The sequence below is a fragment of the Dermacentor variabilis genome, chromosome 4 (genome assembly GCF_050947875.1).
Source record: "Dermacentor variabilis isolate Ectoservices chromosome 4, ASM5094787v1, whole genome shotgun sequence".
In the NCBI taxonomy this organism is placed as follows: domain Eukaryota; kingdom Metazoa; phylum Arthropoda; class Arachnida; order Ixodida; family Ixodidae; genus Dermacentor; species Dermacentor variabilis.
This window is the reverse complement of record NC_134571.1, coordinates 175,861,009-175,881,799: the sequence shown is the minus strand read 5'-3', so window position 1 is coordinate 175,881,799 and position 20,791 is coordinate 175,861,009. Positions and strand designations below refer to the sequence as shown.

Genomic DNA, 20,791 nt, shown 5'->3' with positions numbered 1-20,791 from the left:
GATGGAAATCTACCCAGTTTAAATGCGCTTTAGCAACTTCGTAGGAGGGAAGTAACAAAAATAGTAGGCCACCTTAATCTTTGACTTACGTGTCTCTTGGCGGCACTCGCACCTCGGCATTGGTGTTCGTTTGGTTGAGCGAGTGAACGTCTTTTCCCTAGCAGGATAAGCTGGCAAAGAGCGACAGAGGGCGAGGAGGAAGCGCAGCCCGCGTCACCTGGCGAGGCGTAGCCTCCTAGGGGATGGCGCACGAAGCGCACCTTACGGTGCTGGCGTCACACCATGTAACGTGCCCGCTGGTGAGCGCTTCGGGATCAGCGAGAGAGGAGGGAGTGATGTCACATCGACTCTACTAGGCAGATGTTCAGCCTGTGCGAGGCAACTCTTTTCCATTACTTAGCCGGTTAAATATCAGGCCCCCTTCTTGTGTATGACGTCATTAGTGACGACTTTACTCCCGCTTTCTACTTTCGTCTTTCCAGGAATTTCGCCAAAGTAATGCTCACGGGGCGGGTCTAAGATCTACGATTATCTGCCTTCGTGTGCGGTAATTAGAAATTTCTAATTCTATTTATTCCACACACTTCGGTAACTCAACTTGCAACTAAACTTATGCTCTGATATCACACCTACAATGAAATCCACGCATATTGTACTGTACTTTTTCATTGCCTCTTTTCCGATTTATTCTTAATTTCGTCACCGGTCATCTCAGGAGGTGAACCGGAAGTGCTGCGCAAGAACCCAGAGTGTCACTCGATGCTCGTGCCACTAAAAACTTAAAAGGAAGCAAAATCACTGGCAGAAATAAACCACGTGTACTGCAAGACACATTTGCAGCAGATCAGACGCACACGAACGACACATGCGTGACGACAGGGCTGACAAATACTAAAAACAAATGCGAACTAGTCCAAGAAGCAGCTCCCTCCAAAACCCACATAGCCGATGGCGTTGTATGTCGAGAAGAAAGGTGGAAGAATGCAGTGTCGTAGCCGCAAGTAAACAAGGAAATTCAATCTAAATGAATTAGAGATCGAATTTGAGACTCGCACTTGTAATCTTGAGATGACGAGATCGAATGCGCGTCAGGTCATTGTTGTTGGGCATTAAAACCGAGCCACGGTCCTGTATGTAATATTAATTCTGGAGTGAACATTTCTTATTTAAAATCTGCTTTTGTAAAGTTGCAAATGCTATGTATGACGGGTAAGCTGCTAAGACAACGCAACTAGAACTAAACAGTCGTTGACTATACATACCAGATTTGACTGCATCCAAAACCTTGTTGCAAATCAGACACTCACGTAAGCTGAGCTAGTAGTTGTGGTGAGAATACACGGGGTGACAGTTTCGTAAGTTCGGTTTCACACAATGTAAACGGAGGTTTTTTTGTACATTAGTGGTGACTTTTCTATCCGCGAAAATCTTGCAAGCTCTATTTTTTCGCAAACATAGACGCCGCGGCAACGTTTCGTGCTTGCCTGTATGCAACGTCACTTGCATAGCGTCAAGTGGTCAGTGAGACTAAATGCTCATTTGCAAAGCTAATTACCTTTCAAGTTCATAAATTCGGAAGCACACATCCTGAGTGACAGTCGTTTAAAAAAAATTACTGTTCCCTTTCATATTGGTGACGAATTTACACACAGCATATATTCTCAACTTTTCCAAGATGCCATACAAGCAGAATTTGATCTGGTTCCCAGGCATCTAGATTTTAATCGGATGGCCACATGCGTTTACCTGAAATCGTTGAGTACATTTTTTAAAAGAATATCAGTAGGACGTAGTTTACTATGTTGCTTTGCTATCCTTCCGTGTATTGGTCACCTTTCTTTCCGTGTTTCCTCCATTTCGCTTTCGTTCTTTCCCCTAAAATAATTTATATTCTACCTTTCTGCTCATTTTCTGCTAATTAGTTTTCAATCTACCGCATAAATGTTCCATCTCTTTCGCATTACTAGCATAAACGCGGGAAATATGCAGTGTAACCCAACCAGTTTTTTGCTGTGGGTTCAGTCATTTTTAATAATGATAAATCTCACGCGTAACCCTTCGGTTCCTGCTCTCTCACTTTGAAATGTGCCCGTTTTCCCCATCTGTCATATGACTTTGCCAACTGTCAAGCGAAGGCTTCTACAACTGACTTAGATTACCTCTGATTTCATATTCACCGCCGTCCGCGAAGGCGTTTTCTTTCCGCATTAACAGCCGATTCGTTACTTTAAAGGTTGTCATCTGCATGATTTCCTGAACTCGGTTTGCTAAATATTGGCCTCTGTTGTAAATAACAGATTTGTCATATTTATAATCACCCCCCTACTTCGTTTTCCAACTTCCTTTCTATCGCTCTCTGCGACGCCTCTTGGTCTTTTTTTTCTCTTTATGTTTTTGTTCGCCTTCTCTTTTTCGAGTGTCCATGTTTTTTACGCCTGAACATTCAAACCATTTATCTTCACATAACCCTCTCAACCACCCCTGGTAAGCTTCCGTATAATTGAAATTTGACTCGCGTAAGTTACAAGTGCTAAAATGCACGCATTTTATTCTTTTCCTTTTCAAGGACAACGATGCGTTGCCGTTGATAATTTAAAATTCCTACCACATGCACTTCCATTTCTAATCACCAGCAGGTTTGCTGCACACAGGCCGTGGTCCTTGTTATCGCAACGCGAGTGTCATGCACTCTGGATTGTTCAGTTCCGTTACGTGGCTTTATGATGATTCTGCAATCGCGAGAGAGCGCTTCCGCGGTGCGATAAAACGCATACATCCAAAACGCTGTCGTAATATTAATAAAGGGAATACTTGCCTCTTTGTAGGTGCGCTAATAGATGATTGCGATACGTTTTATGTATTTTAGCCCTTAGTCACGAGCGTGTATAAAGGATAGAATGTTGCACGCATGAAAGAGGCGAACCGTAAGCACTGGCACACGATTTTGCCACAACCAACCGCACCTGCTGCTACCACCGCCCCAGCATCATATTTACTTTGTTTGAGGGCACAAGTTTGGCCAATAAAGTTCTCGCAGTTTAGTCGTGCTCGCCATGCTGACTGTTTACCTGCGCTCACTGGACTGTGCGTCACAATCTCTTCGCCTAAACTGGCACTTCTATGTAGCTTCACAAGACTGACGGCAAATCTGGAACTCTTCTTTAATCAGTTTGTATCGCAACCTATTTGCGTGCCAGTCCTTTGGAATACGAGCTTGTTGTCTGTAGGCTGTCGTCTTTGTTTTGTACGTTGTGGTTTGTCTAAGGTTCATACATTCGATCCCGTAAGCTGTGGTGTTTTGTACGTTGTGGTTTGTCTAAGGTTCATACATTCGATCCCGTAAGCTGCCCTTAATATTTTTAGACGTTCGGTCTTCCTGGTTCGCCAATATGGCAAATCATAGCGCTGACGCACACAAATTTAATAGAAAAATACCTTTGTTCGTGGTTAACGATCGTCTATCGCCTCAAATTCTGTCCTTCTCTGCGCTCCTGCGTCTTTGTCGTGGCGTAACTCTCAATATTGCCTGGTTCATATTATTTATCACATTTTGAAAACCCCGAAATTGCAGAAAGTGACGGTCATACTCAGGTCGATGGTAGCTTAGATTTTCTCTTTGGCTGCCCCCCTACTCCCTAATTGGTCATCTGATATATTTGTCGCAAGCATACATTGTCAGAGATTTTGCCTTCCTCTGCAGACATTTCTTAGCTGATATTTTGCTTCTAAAAATTGTGACAGCCGTAGAATCGGTAGATGTATAGTAAGGTGTTCAGTGGTGTTTCCTCAATTGCTTCTTTACAATACTGTGCATTGTGTGTACTTAAGGTGGATCTCTGCATTCCCTCCCCTCAATAAATTCTATTTTTGTCTGAATTACGTCGCTAGAGAAGAACAAGTTTTTAATCAAGATAGTATCCTTGAGACGAAACATAGGTCAACGGTCTTCTTGACCTTGAGTGGGATATATCTGTACATTTATTAATACTTGTGGCTGCACGTAGCGTTAGATATCTTATAAATTGCCTTTGTCATGCACCTCTTTCTAAAGTACACTAAAATTTACCATTTGAGCAATAATAAGTGTAGTTGTGGTTAACACTTATGCCTCAAAATCAGCTTTTGAGTGGGGCGAAATGCAAAAACACCAGTCTATTAGCCGTAGGTCCACGTTAAATAAACCCCAGGTGGTCAAAATTAATCCGGAGTCGCCCACTACGGTGTGCCTTATAATGAGATCGTGGTTTTCACACGCAGAACTCGAAAAGGTAGTTAATCTTTCTCTAAATGAATCGTATAATAAACAGTGAGGTCCCGGTTACTTGCGAGCAGAAATTGCAGTGTGCTTAGTTATTATGAACTAAATGTCGGGATATTCCTATAGCGTCATGATTTATTGTAACATTAGAGCTACTTGTAAGCTAACGCTCTAAGCCTCGGAAGCAAAAATAAAGCTTGGAAAGAGTTTGTGCGTTTGCAGTAGAACAGTGACATTATAGTGGAGTGTTCCATTTTTTCTGGTGTATGACTAGGTTTTTTGGCTCACGTGAACGGGCACACGGCAATGAGCCGCGTACCGTAATCACAGACTCGAAGCTGCTCAGCACACCTTTTATGAAACGGCCACAGACTTTTGTACAACTAATTTTACTGTTGTTTTCACTTGCCGCGTACGCATGTTTCTGTCTAGGTGTTTGACTTCGTCGGAAAGCTGCTGCAGGCCCTGGAAAAGAGCACCATCTGCTGCCTAACCTTGGATGCTTCCTTTTCATCTCACCGATGCGGCTCCAGCTTCAAGCGAATGCTTGCCAGACCTTCGGCTCCTCCTGTCGTGACTGTAGTTTGCCACGACCACCCTTACCGCACCAAGGCAAACATGGTATTCGGAGCACTCATTACCAACAAAACAGTAACCAAGCTCACCGTAGAGGGCTTCAAATTGGGTGTCTCGGATTCTAAGTCACTCTCCCAGTTCCTTGCCTCCAACAATACCATTCAGGAGATGACACTCGTTAGTAGTCGGTGGGACTTGAGGAAACAAAAAACTCAGGTAAGGAAGACTTCTACCTGTTTCAACTTGTTGAGTAGCACACGCTAGAAACTCCTATTGTGTTAGCACAATAAATTTCAATCGCGTGATGTCTTCATAGGTCAAAACTAAGCATAACAATTTCTCTTTTATAAGGATGACTAAAGTTCTATAGACAATAGAACATATTCACACTATCACACAACAATAAACCATTTTCACACTATCAATCAGGTGATAGAGAAATGTGCGGAATATAACCAACCCTTATATATAGCTTTCATTGATTACGAGAAAGTGTTTGATTCTGTCGAAACCTCAACAGTCATGGAGGCATTACGGAACCAAGGTGTAGACGAGCCGTATGTAAATATACTGAAAGATATCTATAGCGGCTCCACAGCCACCGTAGTCCTCCATAAAGAAAGCAACAAAATCCCGATAAAGAAAGGCATCAGGCAGGGAGATACGATCTCTCCAATGCTTTTCACAGCGTGTTTACAGGAGGTATTCAGAGACCTGGATTGGGAGGAATTGGGGATAAATGTTAATGGAGAATACCTTAGTAACTTGCGATTCGCTGATGATATTGCCTTGTTTAGTAACTCAGGGGACCAATTGCAATGCATGATGACTGACCTGGAGAGGCAAAGCAGAAGAGTGGGTCTAAAAATTATTCTGCAGAAAACTAAAGTAATGTTTAACAGTCTCGGAAGAGAACAGCAATTTACAATAGGTAGCGAGGCACTGGAAGTGGTAAGGGAATACACTTGCTTAAGGCAGGTTATGACGGCGGATCCGGATCATGAGACGGAAATAATCAGAAGAATAAGAATGGGCTGGGGTGCGTTTGGCAGGCATTCTCAGATCATGAACAGCAGGTTGCGATTATCCCTCAAGAGAAAAGTGTATAATAGCTGTGTCTTACCAGTACTCACCTACGGGGCAGAAACCTGGAGGCTTACGAAAAAGGTTCTACTCAAATTGAGGACGACGCGACGAGCTATGGAAAGAAGAATGATAGGTGTAACGTTAAGGGATAAGAAAAGAGCAGATTGGGTGAGGGAGCAAACGCGAGTTAATGACATCTTAGTTGAAATCAAGAAAAAGAAATGGGGTCATGGGCAGGACATGTAATGAGGAGGGAAGATAACCGATGGTCATTAAGGGTTACGGACTGGATTCCAAGGGAAGGGCAGCGTAGCAGGGGGCGGCAGAAAGTTAGGTGGGCGGTTGAGATTAAGAATTTTGCAGGGACGACATAGCCACAATTAGTACATGACCGGTGTTGAAGTATGGGAGAGGCCTTTGCCCTGCAGTGGGCGTAACCAGGCTGATGATGATGATGAAAGCTAAATATTCAAACGTTATTATTTTAAAGTAATTACATAAAGGCGCCTAAATAAGGAGCGCATTTTTTCTCACTGTCAACGTTCATTTCGTGAAAGAAACGTTTTTAAAGAACAGTGTTTCTTTAAAGACGTTCAGTAGTTAATCAGTGAACCAAAATATTTTTAGACCCTCGTAATCCCGCCACCGCTTCTATACATTGTCTGATCTATGTCCTTCGGCTTTCCTTGCGGTTTGGTGGCCCTATCAAACAGGTAATTAGTGACAAAGAAAACGTCAAATAAAGGAATAAGATGAATGCTCACAATGGTCTTCAAGCTCAACCACTCGAATCGCCAAGACACGCGCTCATTCACGCGCAAAACTACCTTACGCATGGTCGTCGCCTTAATGAACACGAATAACATTTATAACGAAGCTTATCTAGCTTAGCACAATCGCTGATATGCTATGATCGGGTCACGTGCATCCACAACATGAATATTGTGCCCCTCTCGTCATGCGTGCCAGAGATATTCGCCTACTGAAGGTATAGGCGCAGGCTGCTGGTCTCTCCATGAGGCCAGCAGGCTGCGCCTATAATTTCAGTAAGCCAATATCTCTGGCACGAATAACAACAGGCTCTCCATGAGGCGAAAGAGACCAAATTCGAACTACTGCATTTCGAAGAGTGATTTGAAAGGCCTTATTTGGGATTAGACGCTTATTCAAAAGAATGTCTAATAATTCCATCTTCGGCGTGTTGGTCATTCAGTGTTTGACGAAAACAAGGCGTCTTGTTCATGAGAATAACTGTAAGTGAATAAAATTTTAAGAATAAATGAAAGTGTTAGAGACTACTCGTGCTTTAATATACACATAACGTAACTCTTGCATGAAAGGTGGAACGCACTAGGTGCTCTTCCGCTCGGCTTTTGCGAAGAGATTTTATGACTGGTGGTGATTTTATGACCTTATCGACGTGATCAAACGTATTCATGTGGTGTCCTTTGATGTATCTCGAAATGAGGCCGTAAAACATGTCGTACAAAAGGTAATAGCTCTACTGGAATGGACTTTATTTTTACCGAGCCTCTATTGTTGTAATGCAATTCCTTGTGCACTCCTTTTTGACTGCAGTGTAGTGGCATTTACAAGATTGGTACGCATCTTGGTTTCAGTTTAAATCGCCTTCGCGGCCATTAGCATCTACTAATACAATCGTCCGCCCTTTTCAAGCACTTCTGCTTGGATGATACTGGTTGGGACTCGCCGGCTCCAAAGACTAAGTCTTGTTGGACATAATACAATAAGGCAATTTGTATGTGGATTCGTTATCCACGCTAACTGTTGTGTTACAGTTGCGAGTACATACCACCTAAAAAATCAATTTCTAATACACTATGAAGGTTGTGCTAGTTGCTTACCATATTAGAACTACACCACAAATTTAATTACAGCAATGAAAGAGGGGGCATAACCTATCACTGATATTTTCGCTGCTACCTTTGCTGCACAGCCAACGAATGCAAGCGGACATGTTAGGAGCTGAAAGAATCCACAACAGCTGCAACATACGCTCACTGAACACAACAATATATGTCGAAAACTTTATAAATGCCTTGTCCGCGAAAGCTTACAGAAAATGTAGACATTTTGTTAGATATTCGTAATTTGTGAATGCAAATCACAAATATCCCGAATTAGCATACGTTTTCTCAAGCTGCTAGACAGATGTAAACTTCTGCAACATATGAGAGTGATTTATTTCTCTACCTTTCATTCTTAATTTCTAGCTTTGCTTAGGGTGATTGATTTGGATGAAGGTTCGGTTTTATTACACTAAGACATCTTGTATCTGTCATCGCAGCATTTTTTGATGTACACATGCAAGGCTTTCTGGTCTCTGTAAATGGAACGCACTTCACACTTGCGCGTTTGTGTGTGTTGTAAAATAGTACAGTTGAGCCTCAGCTTGCAGCTCTCGCTCAGCTACTCCTTTTCCTGGAACAACTATACTTCGTCTGATAATCTATAGACATGAATCAAGAACTAATTCTTCTGTCTAATACTTTGTATTGTGACAAGCAGACGATCAGGTGGCATGCTGACCGTTTGGCGGATGGCATCAGGCAGGCAAAGTCACTCCGGCGCCTCGCTCTGAGATACGACTTTTCTGCGGCCGAGATTCGTTGGATCGTCGAAGCCACTGAAGTATGTGAGTCTCTGAAAGAGTTACACTTTTCGGTTGTCCTTGAGGATGATGTTGAGCCGATATCTGCTGCGTGTCAAGAGATGGCCAACAAGTGGAAGATCACAATTGGACAGTGAGTAATTTGATTATTTTTCTACGTTAAGGAGATTGCATAACCTTCAAGGTAAGTGTGGTGTCCAGAGTCAAAAAACTTGTGTATGCTCTTTGCCTGAAGTAATACGAGCAGCAAGTGTATGAATGAATCGCTCAGTTCTTGTTGGCTATATTAATCTAGAAGTAGTCTGTACATAAACATACGAATTAGAACTACATTCTTTACCATGTCACGATGGAAAGAAATATTAACTTAGGTGGAAGCTTCGAAGTTGAACGTTCCATCGAAGCGATATTATTGAAGCCAGTGTCGTACTCGCTTGTCGTCAACGTTGGCGCAGAACAGCAGCACTGGCAAAGCGCAGTTTGTTTTCTTGTTATCATAAATTCCTGATAACTTTATGTTCATGGCCCACATTCAAAGCACACTGTGTGGCATCATTCGTTAGGTAACTGTTGTTCTCCAGAACCTTATTGGCCTGCGTTGTGATAGTGTTCAAAACATACGCCCAGGCTGTGTAGAAAATCAAGCCTTTCTATGCATCGAAAAAGGTTCTATTAAGGATAAACCATAGCGAGACTCCGTGCGTAGCTGCTGATGGGCGTGGTCCGAGGTACGAGAACGCTTCGCCCTTCTAGTCTCAAAAAACTAACCCGCTCGACGATGTTTACGAAAAGTTTGGTTGCAGCGCCTACATGTGTTGAACGGCCCGTTTAACCGTAGATCCACCCGGTACTCTCAAGGTACAGTATCTTGTCTTGCCGTCCCTTCCTGTATGGAGCTCCTCTGTTCCAACAATGTTCGATAGTTCCTGGGCATGTTGGACTGTCGTAGAAGAGCGAGGTCACCTTTCTTAATTCTATCGAACGTGTTCGCTGACTTGGGGCTGGCATTGTTCTTAACTCAGAAAGGTATTCATTAGACCACTGCTCCCATAAAGTTCTTTCTGGCGGAGCTGTTCTATGTGGAGCCTTCGCTGTCCGTTATCCGGCGTTACGCAAGAGGGCTGGTTCTGGAGCTGCTGTTGTCTACCAAACACTGGCGCGTACACAATATAGGGGATTGGCCAACAAGCTTCTGAGTCGTTGTTGTTGCTGTTGGTGCCCTGTGTGGCCGTAGCACATACCCATAGTAGGGGATTGGCCATGAATCGGGTGGTTAAATTAGGTGCAAAAAAATAAGGGAGTTAACGATTTGAACATTGTAGTTTCTACCATTCCATCCTTCTGCTTGCCAATCTCTTCCTCTTCTACACTGCTGGCGTTCTGTGTTACTATAATATATATATATATATATATATATATATATATATATATATATATATATATATATATATATATATATATATATATATATATATATATATATGTTGTAAGCACTGTGGAGGTACTTCGTTGTTTTCATTTGTACATAGCCACCATCTTCCCTGTTCTTCTAATTCTTCGAGCGTGAGCTGGGGCGTTGCCTTTTGGGGAATAGCGCTGAACAACTTGATCGGTCTCAGTATTATAAAGTGGTGGAGGTACGTCAAGACCCCGACGTCCTTTCACGTTCCCCCTCCTCCCTGGAGCTCCGTTCCGGTCGCCGCCTGCGCCCAGCTACCCTTATAACAATGGACACTTCCAACCCCGGCCTTTCTGGCGCCTTTAACCCTACCACACAGATGACCTCGCCTGCGGCGCCCTCTAGGACTGTAACGAGCCCTCAGCGCGATCCCCCTGCCTTTGCGGGACTCCGCGGTGATGACGTCGACGATTGAATCGACCACTACGACCGCGTGAGTTCGTGCAATAAGTGGAACGACACCCAGAAATTGAGGCACGTCGCCTTCTACTTGACCGGTGTTGCAAAGACGTGGTATTTCAACCACGAAACCGACATCGCGGATTGGCCCACGTTTACCTCCAAGCTGCGGCAAATCTTCGCTTCCTCGTCTGGCCGTGCAGAAGTTGCCAAAGAGAAGCTGCGAACGCGTCGCCAACTTCCACAAGAGCCTTGCACATCGTACATAGAGGATGTCTTGGCTCTGTGCCGCCGTGCGAATCGTAACATGACGGAAGCCGAACGCGTTCGTCCCATCTTAAAAGGCATTGGGTCCGGTTATATATATATATGTATATATATATACATATATATATATATATATATATATATATATATATATATATATATATATATATATATATATATATATATATATATATACGAGAAGAAAGGGGGTTAAAGAGGGGCCCGATATTTATTAGTCCTATCATGTGAAGCCAACCAACACTGACACCAAGGAAAACATAGGGGAAATTACTTGTGCTTAATAAATGAAATAAAGAAACAACAAATATTGGAAATGAAAGTGGATGAAAAAACAACTTGCCGCAGGTGGGAACTGAACCCACAGCCTTCGCAGTTCGCGTGCGATGCTCTACCTATTGACCTACCGCGGCGGCGTTTCCCTATCCACTTTCTTGTGTATTTATGTGTACTAGTGGAAACCTGGGAGTGTTAGCCAGCGCCACCACTCACAGACCTTGGCGGCGGACGTGGAACGTCCTTGCTGCCACAGGCGTCACGAGAACGTGGTCTTTTTGGGTGAAGGGAACTGGTCAATAAACCCACACATTCTACCTGAAGGCATCAATGTTGCCGGATTCGAGACCCTCGTTATGTAATAAACGAGCAGGGGGTTGACCGAGGGGCCCGATTTTTATTAGTCATATCATGAGAAGCCAACCAACACTGACACCAAGGAAAACATAGGAAAAATTACTTGTGCTTAATAAATGAAGTAAAGAAACGATAAATATTGGAAATGAGAGTCGATGAAAAAACAACTGCGGCAACTGCGGCAACTGCGGCAAGTTGGCGGCCGACGTTCCACGTCCGCCGCCAAGGTCTGTGAGTGGTGGCGCTGGCTAACACTCCCAAGTTTCCACTAGTACACATAAATACAAAAGAAAGTGGATGGGGAAACGCCGCCGCGGTAGCTCAATTGGTAGAGCATCGCACGCGAAATGCGAAGGTTGTGGGTCGCGGGCGAGATTGTCGACTTCTCTGTCAAAAATGGAACGCGGGGAGCGTGCAATAAAAGAGCAAGAACATGCAGTATTTATTCGCGTCGCGCGACAGAAGGCTGTTGTCGTTGGATGCCGCGGCGGCCAAGCAGCGATGACCACGGCCTCAAACTTACTGAAGCTGCGAGCAATCTTTTTAGCCTCCCCCCCCCCCCCGCTTTTCTGGGCAAACACGCGCATAGCATATTCCTTGATGGCGTTGCACATTCTTTGTAACGTGCAGCCACGGTCGTGCCTGAATCGCCTGTGCTGTCGCCTTCCGTGTCGTCCTCATCACTGCCGTTAGGAGACACTTCTACAACAACAGAGGCAACGTTGAGCGAGAAGTCGAACCTCGTAGCCGGTATCTTGTCGCTTGCGCAGCGCTGCTGCGAAACTTCACCTTCGAAATGCCGCACAACTTCTCCTTCGTGCAACTTTGCTCTCGAAAGGCCGCACACAGTAGTCAACGGTAGATTCCTATCGCATTACGGCGCCGACTTCTTCGTGCCACTTCGATAGCGCGAACAACGTCCAAATTCTCTGCTATGCTGAGCACCCGGTGTTCGTCATCCGAGCTTCGGCATGACGCGAGTCCTAACTTGCATGACGCCACAACGCTCTCTGGCACGACCCCGCAAGGATGTTGATATTAATATGGCTTCACTCGCAAACGCAAAGGGCGCTTGGAGGCCGTTGTTCGGGCCACCCGATGGGGACAACGCAGCGCCGTGATTGCGCGAAAAAAATTGGAACACTATGAGTTAACGGACACGTACGGTTTTTGCGGATACAAAACGCACTATGTTCAATAGACACTGTGTCGAGGATTTTACTTTACGACTTCGAGGATATATATATATATATATATATATATATATATATATATATATATATATATATATTGCTGAGAGATTCGTCAGCAACGGACGCAGGCGAATGACCAGCGGTCAAAAGCTTTCTGCCAAGGACAGCAACCAGGAGCTCATACCGGTCGCCATGCTACTGAGGCGAGGCTACTCTTCTTCGCTACAATCGTCCTCCGCCGAAAAAGACGCCATCCTGGCGTCTTTGGTAGTTTTGCGGAGAGGTCTGGTGCGGTAGCGGGTACTCGATGCCATACGAGAGAGCTAGGAAAAAAAGTTGGTGCAGAACGGTCGCCTGGTTGACGGGATTGCTGCTGCCACTGGCACTTGGTGGAAAAAGAGCGGGCAAGCTGGCGGCATTCCTCGGCTGTCACGACTAGGGCAGGGTAAAGGTTGTGATAGGTAGACTTGTCCTGGATGTAATTTTGGGCGTTGGTATTGTGCTAAGGAGCGAATGAAATTTTGGACGTAGTTATACATTCTGCGCCAATAAAATTGAAGGCGTAGTGTAGCGTACGTCTTGAAGAGGCCGTCATGCGCGCACTGAGTTTCTGCGTGGGAAGCGTGGCAGATAAAGTAACGGAGATGGCGGGGTACCACGAAAACCACTTGCGACCGTCAGAAAGGTAATTACAACAATAAAGAACGCCGTCGCGAATGCTGAAGGGGGCAGCCTGGCGGCGAAGAGCGTGAGGTGCTGAAGAGGTGAATGGACCAGAAAGGATGCTTATGGAAAGCGCTGATCCAGGAATCGTTACGCGGCTCTGACGACATGCTGCGCAGAGCATGTGATGTAAGTGTGGGCTTAAGAGTGGATAGGCAAGCAATGTCAGCGGAGTACGGTGAGCGAGAACGGGCGTCAGCGTCTGTGCGTTTGCAGCCGGAACGGTAGAGAACGCGGATGCCGTACTCCTGTAGCTTAAGGGCTCAGCTAGCATGTCAGCCAGATGGGTCCTTAAGGGTAGACAGTCAACAGAGGGCGTGATGGTCAGTGACGACATCGAAAGGGTGACGATACAAATAAGGACAAAATTTTCCAAGGGCCCTAGTAATGGCTAACCACTCTTTCTCTGTAACAAAGTTATTAGCCACGGCCTTTGTAAGAGTTCGGCTCGCGTAGGCAACGACATACTCATCCAACCCAGCTTTTCGTTGCGCGAGTACGGCGCCGAGTCCGACGCCTATGGCATCGGTGTGGACCTCCATGAGGGCTGCAGGATCGATGTGGCGTAGGATGCGTGGCGAGGTTAGCCGGTGGCTTAATTTCGTGAAGGAATCGTGGCAGGCGGGCGACCAAGCGGAAAGTTCTTTGTCGCCACTTAGAAGGGCTGTCAGAGGTGCACTTATGAAGGAAATCGTGTATACGAGCACGTCGGAAAACGTCGGAAATACGAGCATAAATCTATGAAACTTTGAAGCTCCTTTAACTTCTTTGGTTGTGGAAAGTCGGTAAGAGCGCGGAGCTTGGCTGGATCCGGAAGGATGCCGTCTCGCGACACAACATGGCCAAGAATATTGAGCTTTCCGGCGCCGAAAAGACATTCTTTTAAGTTGAATTGAAGTCCCACGTCAGTGGGGCATTTCAGTACGAGCTCGAGACGGCTGAGATGTATTCGTAAATCAGCGAAAAAGACAACTACGCCATCCAGGTAGCATAGGCTTGTGTTCCATATGAGGCCGCGTAAAATATTATTCATAGTTCTCTCAAAAGTGGCTGGAGCGCTACACAGGCGGAAAAGCATTATGGTGAGCTCGTGTAATCCGTCAGGTGTTCTAAATGCTGTTTTAGCTCGATCAGATGGTGCCAAGTGGATTTGCCAGCATCCGGAACGTAAATCCAGCGAAGAATTCCGTTCTCTGCAAACAGTCGAGGGCGTCGCCGGTGCGCGGTAACGGGTAAACGTCCTTAGGCGTTATTCTGTTCAGACGTCGGTAGTCGACGCAGAACCCAATAGAGCCACCCTCTTTCTTAACGAGAATGACTGGTGACGCCCAGGGACTCTTTGAAGGCTGAACCACACCACTCTTGGGCATGTCAGCAACCTGGTCGTCAATGACACGGCGTTCAAAGGCGGATACTGGGTAAGGGCGTTGCCATAGAGGTGCATGACTGCCTGTATCTCCCTGGAGAAAAAGGGTCGATGTGCGGCCCAAACCAGAACGATAGCTGTCGAAAGAAGCGCAGAAATTCTGCTGGTGAGCGATAAACTGACTTCGTTCTGAAGATGAGCTATCATCGTCGAAGGAGCGATGGAAAGCGTCGAGGAGTGAGTGATCAACCACAGGGTCACAAGCAAGTGCGCTAAGATCCGTAGAAGTAGAAGCGGAAGCAGCGTCAAAGATGCAAAAGTTGTTGACCGGTTGAACGAGGCCTACGCATTGACCACGATATAAAGGTACAGGGGACGCCATGGAATTGTCGACGACCATTTTCGTAACGCCCCTGCGAAGAGTAAAGAGAGCAAAGGGCAGCGGAGAACATTTGCGTCGAATGAACAATTCAGAGGACGTAAGAACAGTGCCGTCATGAATAGGGGCGCATGGCACAGCCACAAGCAGGAAAAGCATGGAGAGATTGCATTGTTTTCGCACACAGTTTATCACTAGAAGGACGGTTTTCGATAGTCTCAAGGTTGGGAAGTGCGGAAAGTTCAAGCTCGGCGTTACAACAGTCAACAACGGCGTCATTATTTGCCAGGAAGCCCCAGCCTAATATAATGTCATGGAAACACGAGGGCATCATGACGAATTCGACGGTATACAGTAGCCCTTGAATGAAGACACGAGTAGTATACAGGCAGCGAGAGACGTAATATTTTGAGCGTTCGTGGTTCGAAGGGAGAAGACGGAGAGACGCGTCAAAAGCTTTCGCAGTGAACGATAGAGTTCGGCGGGAATAAACGACTATGACGGCTCCTGTATCCACAAGTGCCAGAACGTCGATTCCTTCGACAGACGCGTCACTTACGTTTGCTGTAGAGGGGCGAGGACTTGGGCATTGAGACGTGAACACAGTTCTTGCCTCGTGAACTGCGGCCATCAGTATCCCTGCTCGGTGGACACGTTACGGCGCTGCATCGGAGAAAGCGAGCGACGGAGTGGAGATGGTGAGTGGTGGGTAGACGCGGTCGGGCGGTCAGGAACAAAAGGAAGAGGTAGGGAGGCTCGAAGGCGAAGAGGAAAACTGAGCGGGAAGAAGTCGCGCTCGCCGGATGTACGACAATGGCGTGCCACGTCACCAGCACCACCACAAGCAAAACCTATTGGAGGGTCATCAAAGGTGCGCCACTGGTGGGCATAAGGTCCGAGTCGTAGTTGAGGAGTCAGAAAATGGTGTCAGTCTGGTAGCTGCATATGAGGAAAATGCTGTTGGTCTGGAAGCGGCATAGGAAGAAAATGCTGTCGGCGGTCATTGCATAGAGGGCGGCTACAGAGTTTGCGTACGAGATCGGGAAACTGCTTCAGCGTACGTGAGAGGTGCAGTGGCTAGTCTGCTCACGGGTTGGAGGAATGGCTTGAGAAACTTGCTCTTGAATGAAGTCGCGGATGGTGCTTGAAGTCGCAAAGCGGGTAGTAGTTCCGGTACAGAAGACATTAGAGGCAGCTGGCGAGCGACCTCTGCTCGAACGAACTCCTGAATTTTTAGAAACTAAGCAGCATGGTTGTCGACTCCAAGACTTGACAGAATCGGCGGGTGTAGTGTGAAGTCGGTTGTGAAGCCGTTGCCTGTGCAATTCGTCGTAACTGTGACACAATTCAATCACTCCGATGACAATGTGAGGACTCTTCGATAATAACATAGGAGACGCGTCGTCCTCAATACCCGTCATTATATGTTTGATCTTCTCCTCTGACGTAAACATGTCACACCCGTTTGCAAAGGTCAACAATGTCCTCAATATAGCTCGTAAAGTTTTCTCCGACGTCTTGGGATCGTGTACGCAAACGTTGTTCTGCACGAAGCTTTCGTATTGCTGGCCTACCAAAAACTTGGGTAAAGCTTGTCTTCAAGACCAACTACGAAGTGAGGTCGGCTTCATGGTTTAGAAACCATAGTTTTGCAACGTCCCTCAGATAGAATGCGACGTTTCTCAACTTGGTAACACCATCCCAGTGGTTATGGGTGCCCATAAAAGGAGATCCAGTCTTGAACGTCTCTGTCATCTGTGCCGGAGAAGATAGGGAAATCTCGCTGATTCTCGGCACCGGCACAAACCAGGGTGGGCGCACCGTTGGAGGAGTTGGTAGAGTGAATGCGTTATCGGGCATGATGGGAGGTAGCGTGTGACTCCGATAGTCGAGGATCGTCAAAACCCAGCACTTGCACCACTTGCCAAGAGAGGTGTTATCGGTGGACGCCGGCAATGGGTAGCACTCATCAGCGTTCCGCCAAGGACAGCAACCACGAGCTCATACCGGTCGCGATGGTGTTGAGGCGCAGGCAATTCTTCTTCGTTACAATTACATATATATATATATATATATATATATATATATATATATATATATATATATATATATATATATATGGACTTACGTTCATTGATGCCATGAGACACGGCGAAGCACCCTTGGCACAGTCCACGTTGCTGATGCGCCCGCACACACTTCATGATGATACTATACAGATGATCGAGTGCACAATAAATGCTGCAGCTCGCACGGGAGTGACAGCGCCGACGTTGCGCAAATCCCGAGCTTCGAGAGCGAGAAGCGCAATGAAAGCGTTAGCGGACGGCAGCCGCTACCGCCGAGGATCGAGAACGAGAAACGCAAGCGAAGCGCCGGTGGAGGCAAGCCAACCCCCACATTCAAGGCAAGGCAACCCAAGCCAAGCGCCAGAAGAGGCTAACTAACCCCCAGCTTCGAGAGTAGAAGGCCGCGCAGAGACGTCGAGCAGAGATTCATTCCACAGAGGGGGCCGATGGAAGGTTCTAGAGAACACTCCTCGACAGTGAGTGCAGCCACAGCTGCAAGCTGTGTGGTAGACTGTGGTTTCATCACGGCCTCACGCAAGTGAAGAGTGTGCGCAATCTAGAAACGAAGCTAGAATCTAGCAAAATGACGACAGTGAGGCAAAATACTTTCAGGAGAATTGCGCTGAACACGAGTTCAAACTTGAGAAAACGACCATCAACTTCACTGTTTTGAGAGCTTTCACTGCGTGTAAGCTGGCTTTACCTTTTTCTCATTGTTCCCACATGGGAACAATCATCTGACAAGTGTCACGGAAATAGCCCCAGCATGGTGCACGATCGGCGATAAATTTTCATTTTATATGATGCGGTGTAAAGTTTGTAAACAGGGATAAGGTGCCTCAGAAAGGCTGGCCAACGTTCGATATGTTTTTTGAAACATCCTCACCAACACATTCTGAAGTCCCAGACGTCAGTATGCCTTTTTCGGCGCCTCTGTCACACAGGGTATCACCATTTCTGTATAGCGCCGTAACGACACTGACGTTGAGCGACTGGGGCTAACGTCCATTGAAAGACCATGCCGCTGCCTTCCTGTTACCCCACCGCAAACTCCTTGTCGCCATCTTAACTACTTCAATATTACTCGATGCAATGCTGCTATGCTACGCAAATCACTCTTTCAAATCTTGCTTTTTTTTTTCTTTTGTGTTACTCACGCAACCGCCTGACCGGCTCTTCTAATGCCACAAAAACATGCCATCAATGACACTTCTGAATGCTCCCTATCCTCTGGAGGCAGGAGCTAGCAGTAGTAGTGGTCCATTTGTGAGATGATTGGATATTTTTTATCGCAATGTTTCTTGCTGAGTTGTAGGCGTCATTCGACTCGCAGAGCTCCCTTGTAGAGAAAGCAGGTCATGTCTCGAAATGTTAAATTCCTTATATGCTGAGATCCTCTAGAGAAGTGGTCAACTTCTTGCGAGAAGGCTGAGTTTTGAACCTTTTTTTATTCAGTATACTTTGACGGCTTGCATTTCTTCGGCATTCAAGGCTCACCTGGACACTTCTGCTTCAGCTTCGAGGCAAGTCGTTGTATCCAAGCTGGAACACGGTGCAGTAGCAGCTTGTATTTGTGCTGTATTTCTGAATGTCCATAATTGGTGCTTCCGTTTGCATGGCGATTTACAAAGTTGGTGCCCGCTGAGGGCGCTCCTCTGTGACACTCGGTGAGAGATCGGTAGAGTTCGGTTTAGGGTGTGCTGGTCATTAATTATCCTAACAGTTAAGCTAATGCTGTCCTGCCCACCGGACTTTGTTGTTAATTCATGGGCGGAAACTCCACTTGTAAAAAAATCTGCAGGATTCTGCTTTCCAGGGCTATGCCTCCACAATGTGATATTCGTTCTGCTCTGAATCTCCGTTACGCACTGGCGAATGAAATTTTTCCATCTATTAGGATGCCCGGTAATTCAGTATGCGGCAGTCATTGAATTAGTCCAAAACTGCACTGATATGCCCTCAGCTAGCTCTTGACGCATATACTTGTACATTCTTGCGAAGACGGAACAGGCTAACAGTTCGAGTCTAGCGAGGCTTGTCTGCTTGATTGGCGCCAGCCTGGACTTGCACAAGGCTATAGTAGGGCTGTTGTTCGTATTTTTTGCTGCGCAATCGTAGCAAACGGCGCCGCAGGTTAACAATTACTGGCGTCAGCGAAAAGAAGCATTGCATCCTTTTCGCCAAGTTCATGTATGCTCTGTCGGTACAACCGGGGAATTTCAATATCCCAGAGCTGTGGAAATTTCTTGCAGCAATTCTTCCGTTTGTGTAGAGCGTCCAGCAGCATTTGTTCTTCCCAGTCAACACATTTCCTCCAAAGCTTTTGGGAAAATACCTTGATCCTTATTGTGGAAGAGGTCGGCATACTGAGAAGGTCGTATAGGGTAGAAATCATCTGTAGGATGAACCACTTGCTATCGGTTCTTTGTTGAACGAGCTCCATAGCTTTTCCCGGCCTAAACGAAAGTACGTCGGGGTAAAAATGCCATACAATTCAGAGGACTTTCAGTACTCCTGTAAGTTACCTTAGAGGCAACTCCGGAGGTTGCATTGGTTGTGTACCGAGAACGCATGCGTCGTTCGAAGCCCATTTGTGTAACTTCACAGGTGCACTTGCGACTATCCCAGTGGCTTCTGGCCGCAGCTTGGACGTGTTTACGACGGAGTCCACTTCTGCTAAAATGTCGTCAACATATAAAGAGCCCAACATCCTTTTCGTAGTTTCGGAGTAACCGGCAGTATTTGCTCAAGATGATGACGGATGGTCGCCGCCAGAAAAAGACTATAGGTCGTAACGAATAGTACTTTGGTCATACCCCTTATGCCAACGTTAGACAATGGCTGACCTGCCCTGGGCTCTTCCTCCAATCACAGGTATCGCAAAGCGTCTTGGCCTGTGCAGGTGATGCTTCTTTGCACAAACGCTTTTTCGATGTCTGCTGCTAAAGCATTGCGATATTTTCTGAAGCGAAGTAGCAGCCCTGTGAGGTCGCCAGTGAAGTTTGGTCGGGACTACAGGCTGTTAAGCGAAATTTCTTGTTTACCATGAGAGGAAGCATCGAAGACCACTATTACGCTTGTTGTATGATCCTCGCGGACTACTCCATGGTGTGGCATGTAATACACTGTGGCTTTTTTTGGTCGTCATTTCTCTTCTAGGCTACATCATCGTTAGCATATTTGCTTATGGCAGCATTATAATCTTGCAGTAGCTGAGGGTATCGAAGAAGTTTTCGAAGTTGAGCTAAACGCTTCCGTGAGTTTGCTCGACTGTTGTGGTTGCGAATTTTCTCCTTCCATGTAAACGAAACTACGCAAGGACAATCCTAATATTTACTCCGCTGTTGAAGAAATACAGAACTGGGTGTTCCTCCTGGTCTTATGTTCATCGGATATTCACATATTTGTTAGGTCCCAGTAGTTATCTGTGGTCACCTTACGGTACGTCCCTGCCGCTTCCAGTACAATTATCTTGTTGAAATATGTGACGGTAGCGCCAGTGTCTTTAAGTCCGTTGCCCAGCTTCCGTGCGTTTCCCGTGACAAATTACCAGTAACAGTCACAGCCGATTAAGACGTCGACAGCTCTTGGGCTTTAAGCTTGATCGGTATCGGTGAAATGGTAACCTCGGTGCTCGAGGTTGTTGGCAAAGTCTCTACTCGGTCGTGGAATGGACCGGTCGCAGATCTTCCTCGAGACGAGAGCTTCGATTCGCAGTGATTTGCAACTATGC

General features: G+C 46.1%; 1 protein-coding gene across 1 annotated transcript in view; it reads left to right on the top strand.

Moving 5' to 3' along the window:
• Positions 1-242: 242 nt before the first annotated feature.
• Positions 243-20,791, top strand: part of LOC142578431 (uncharacterized) — a 67,494-nt gene continuing 46,945 nt past the window's right edge. Inside the window, exons 1-3 of the mRNA XM_075687817.1 lie at positions 243-299; positions 4,691-5,050; positions 8,450-8,685. Of these exons, the coding sequence (XP_075543932.1) occupies positions 243-299; positions 4,691-5,050; positions 8,450-8,685 (653 nt within the window). The remainder of the gene's footprint in view (positions 300-4,690; positions 5,051-8,449; positions 8,686-20,791) is intronic.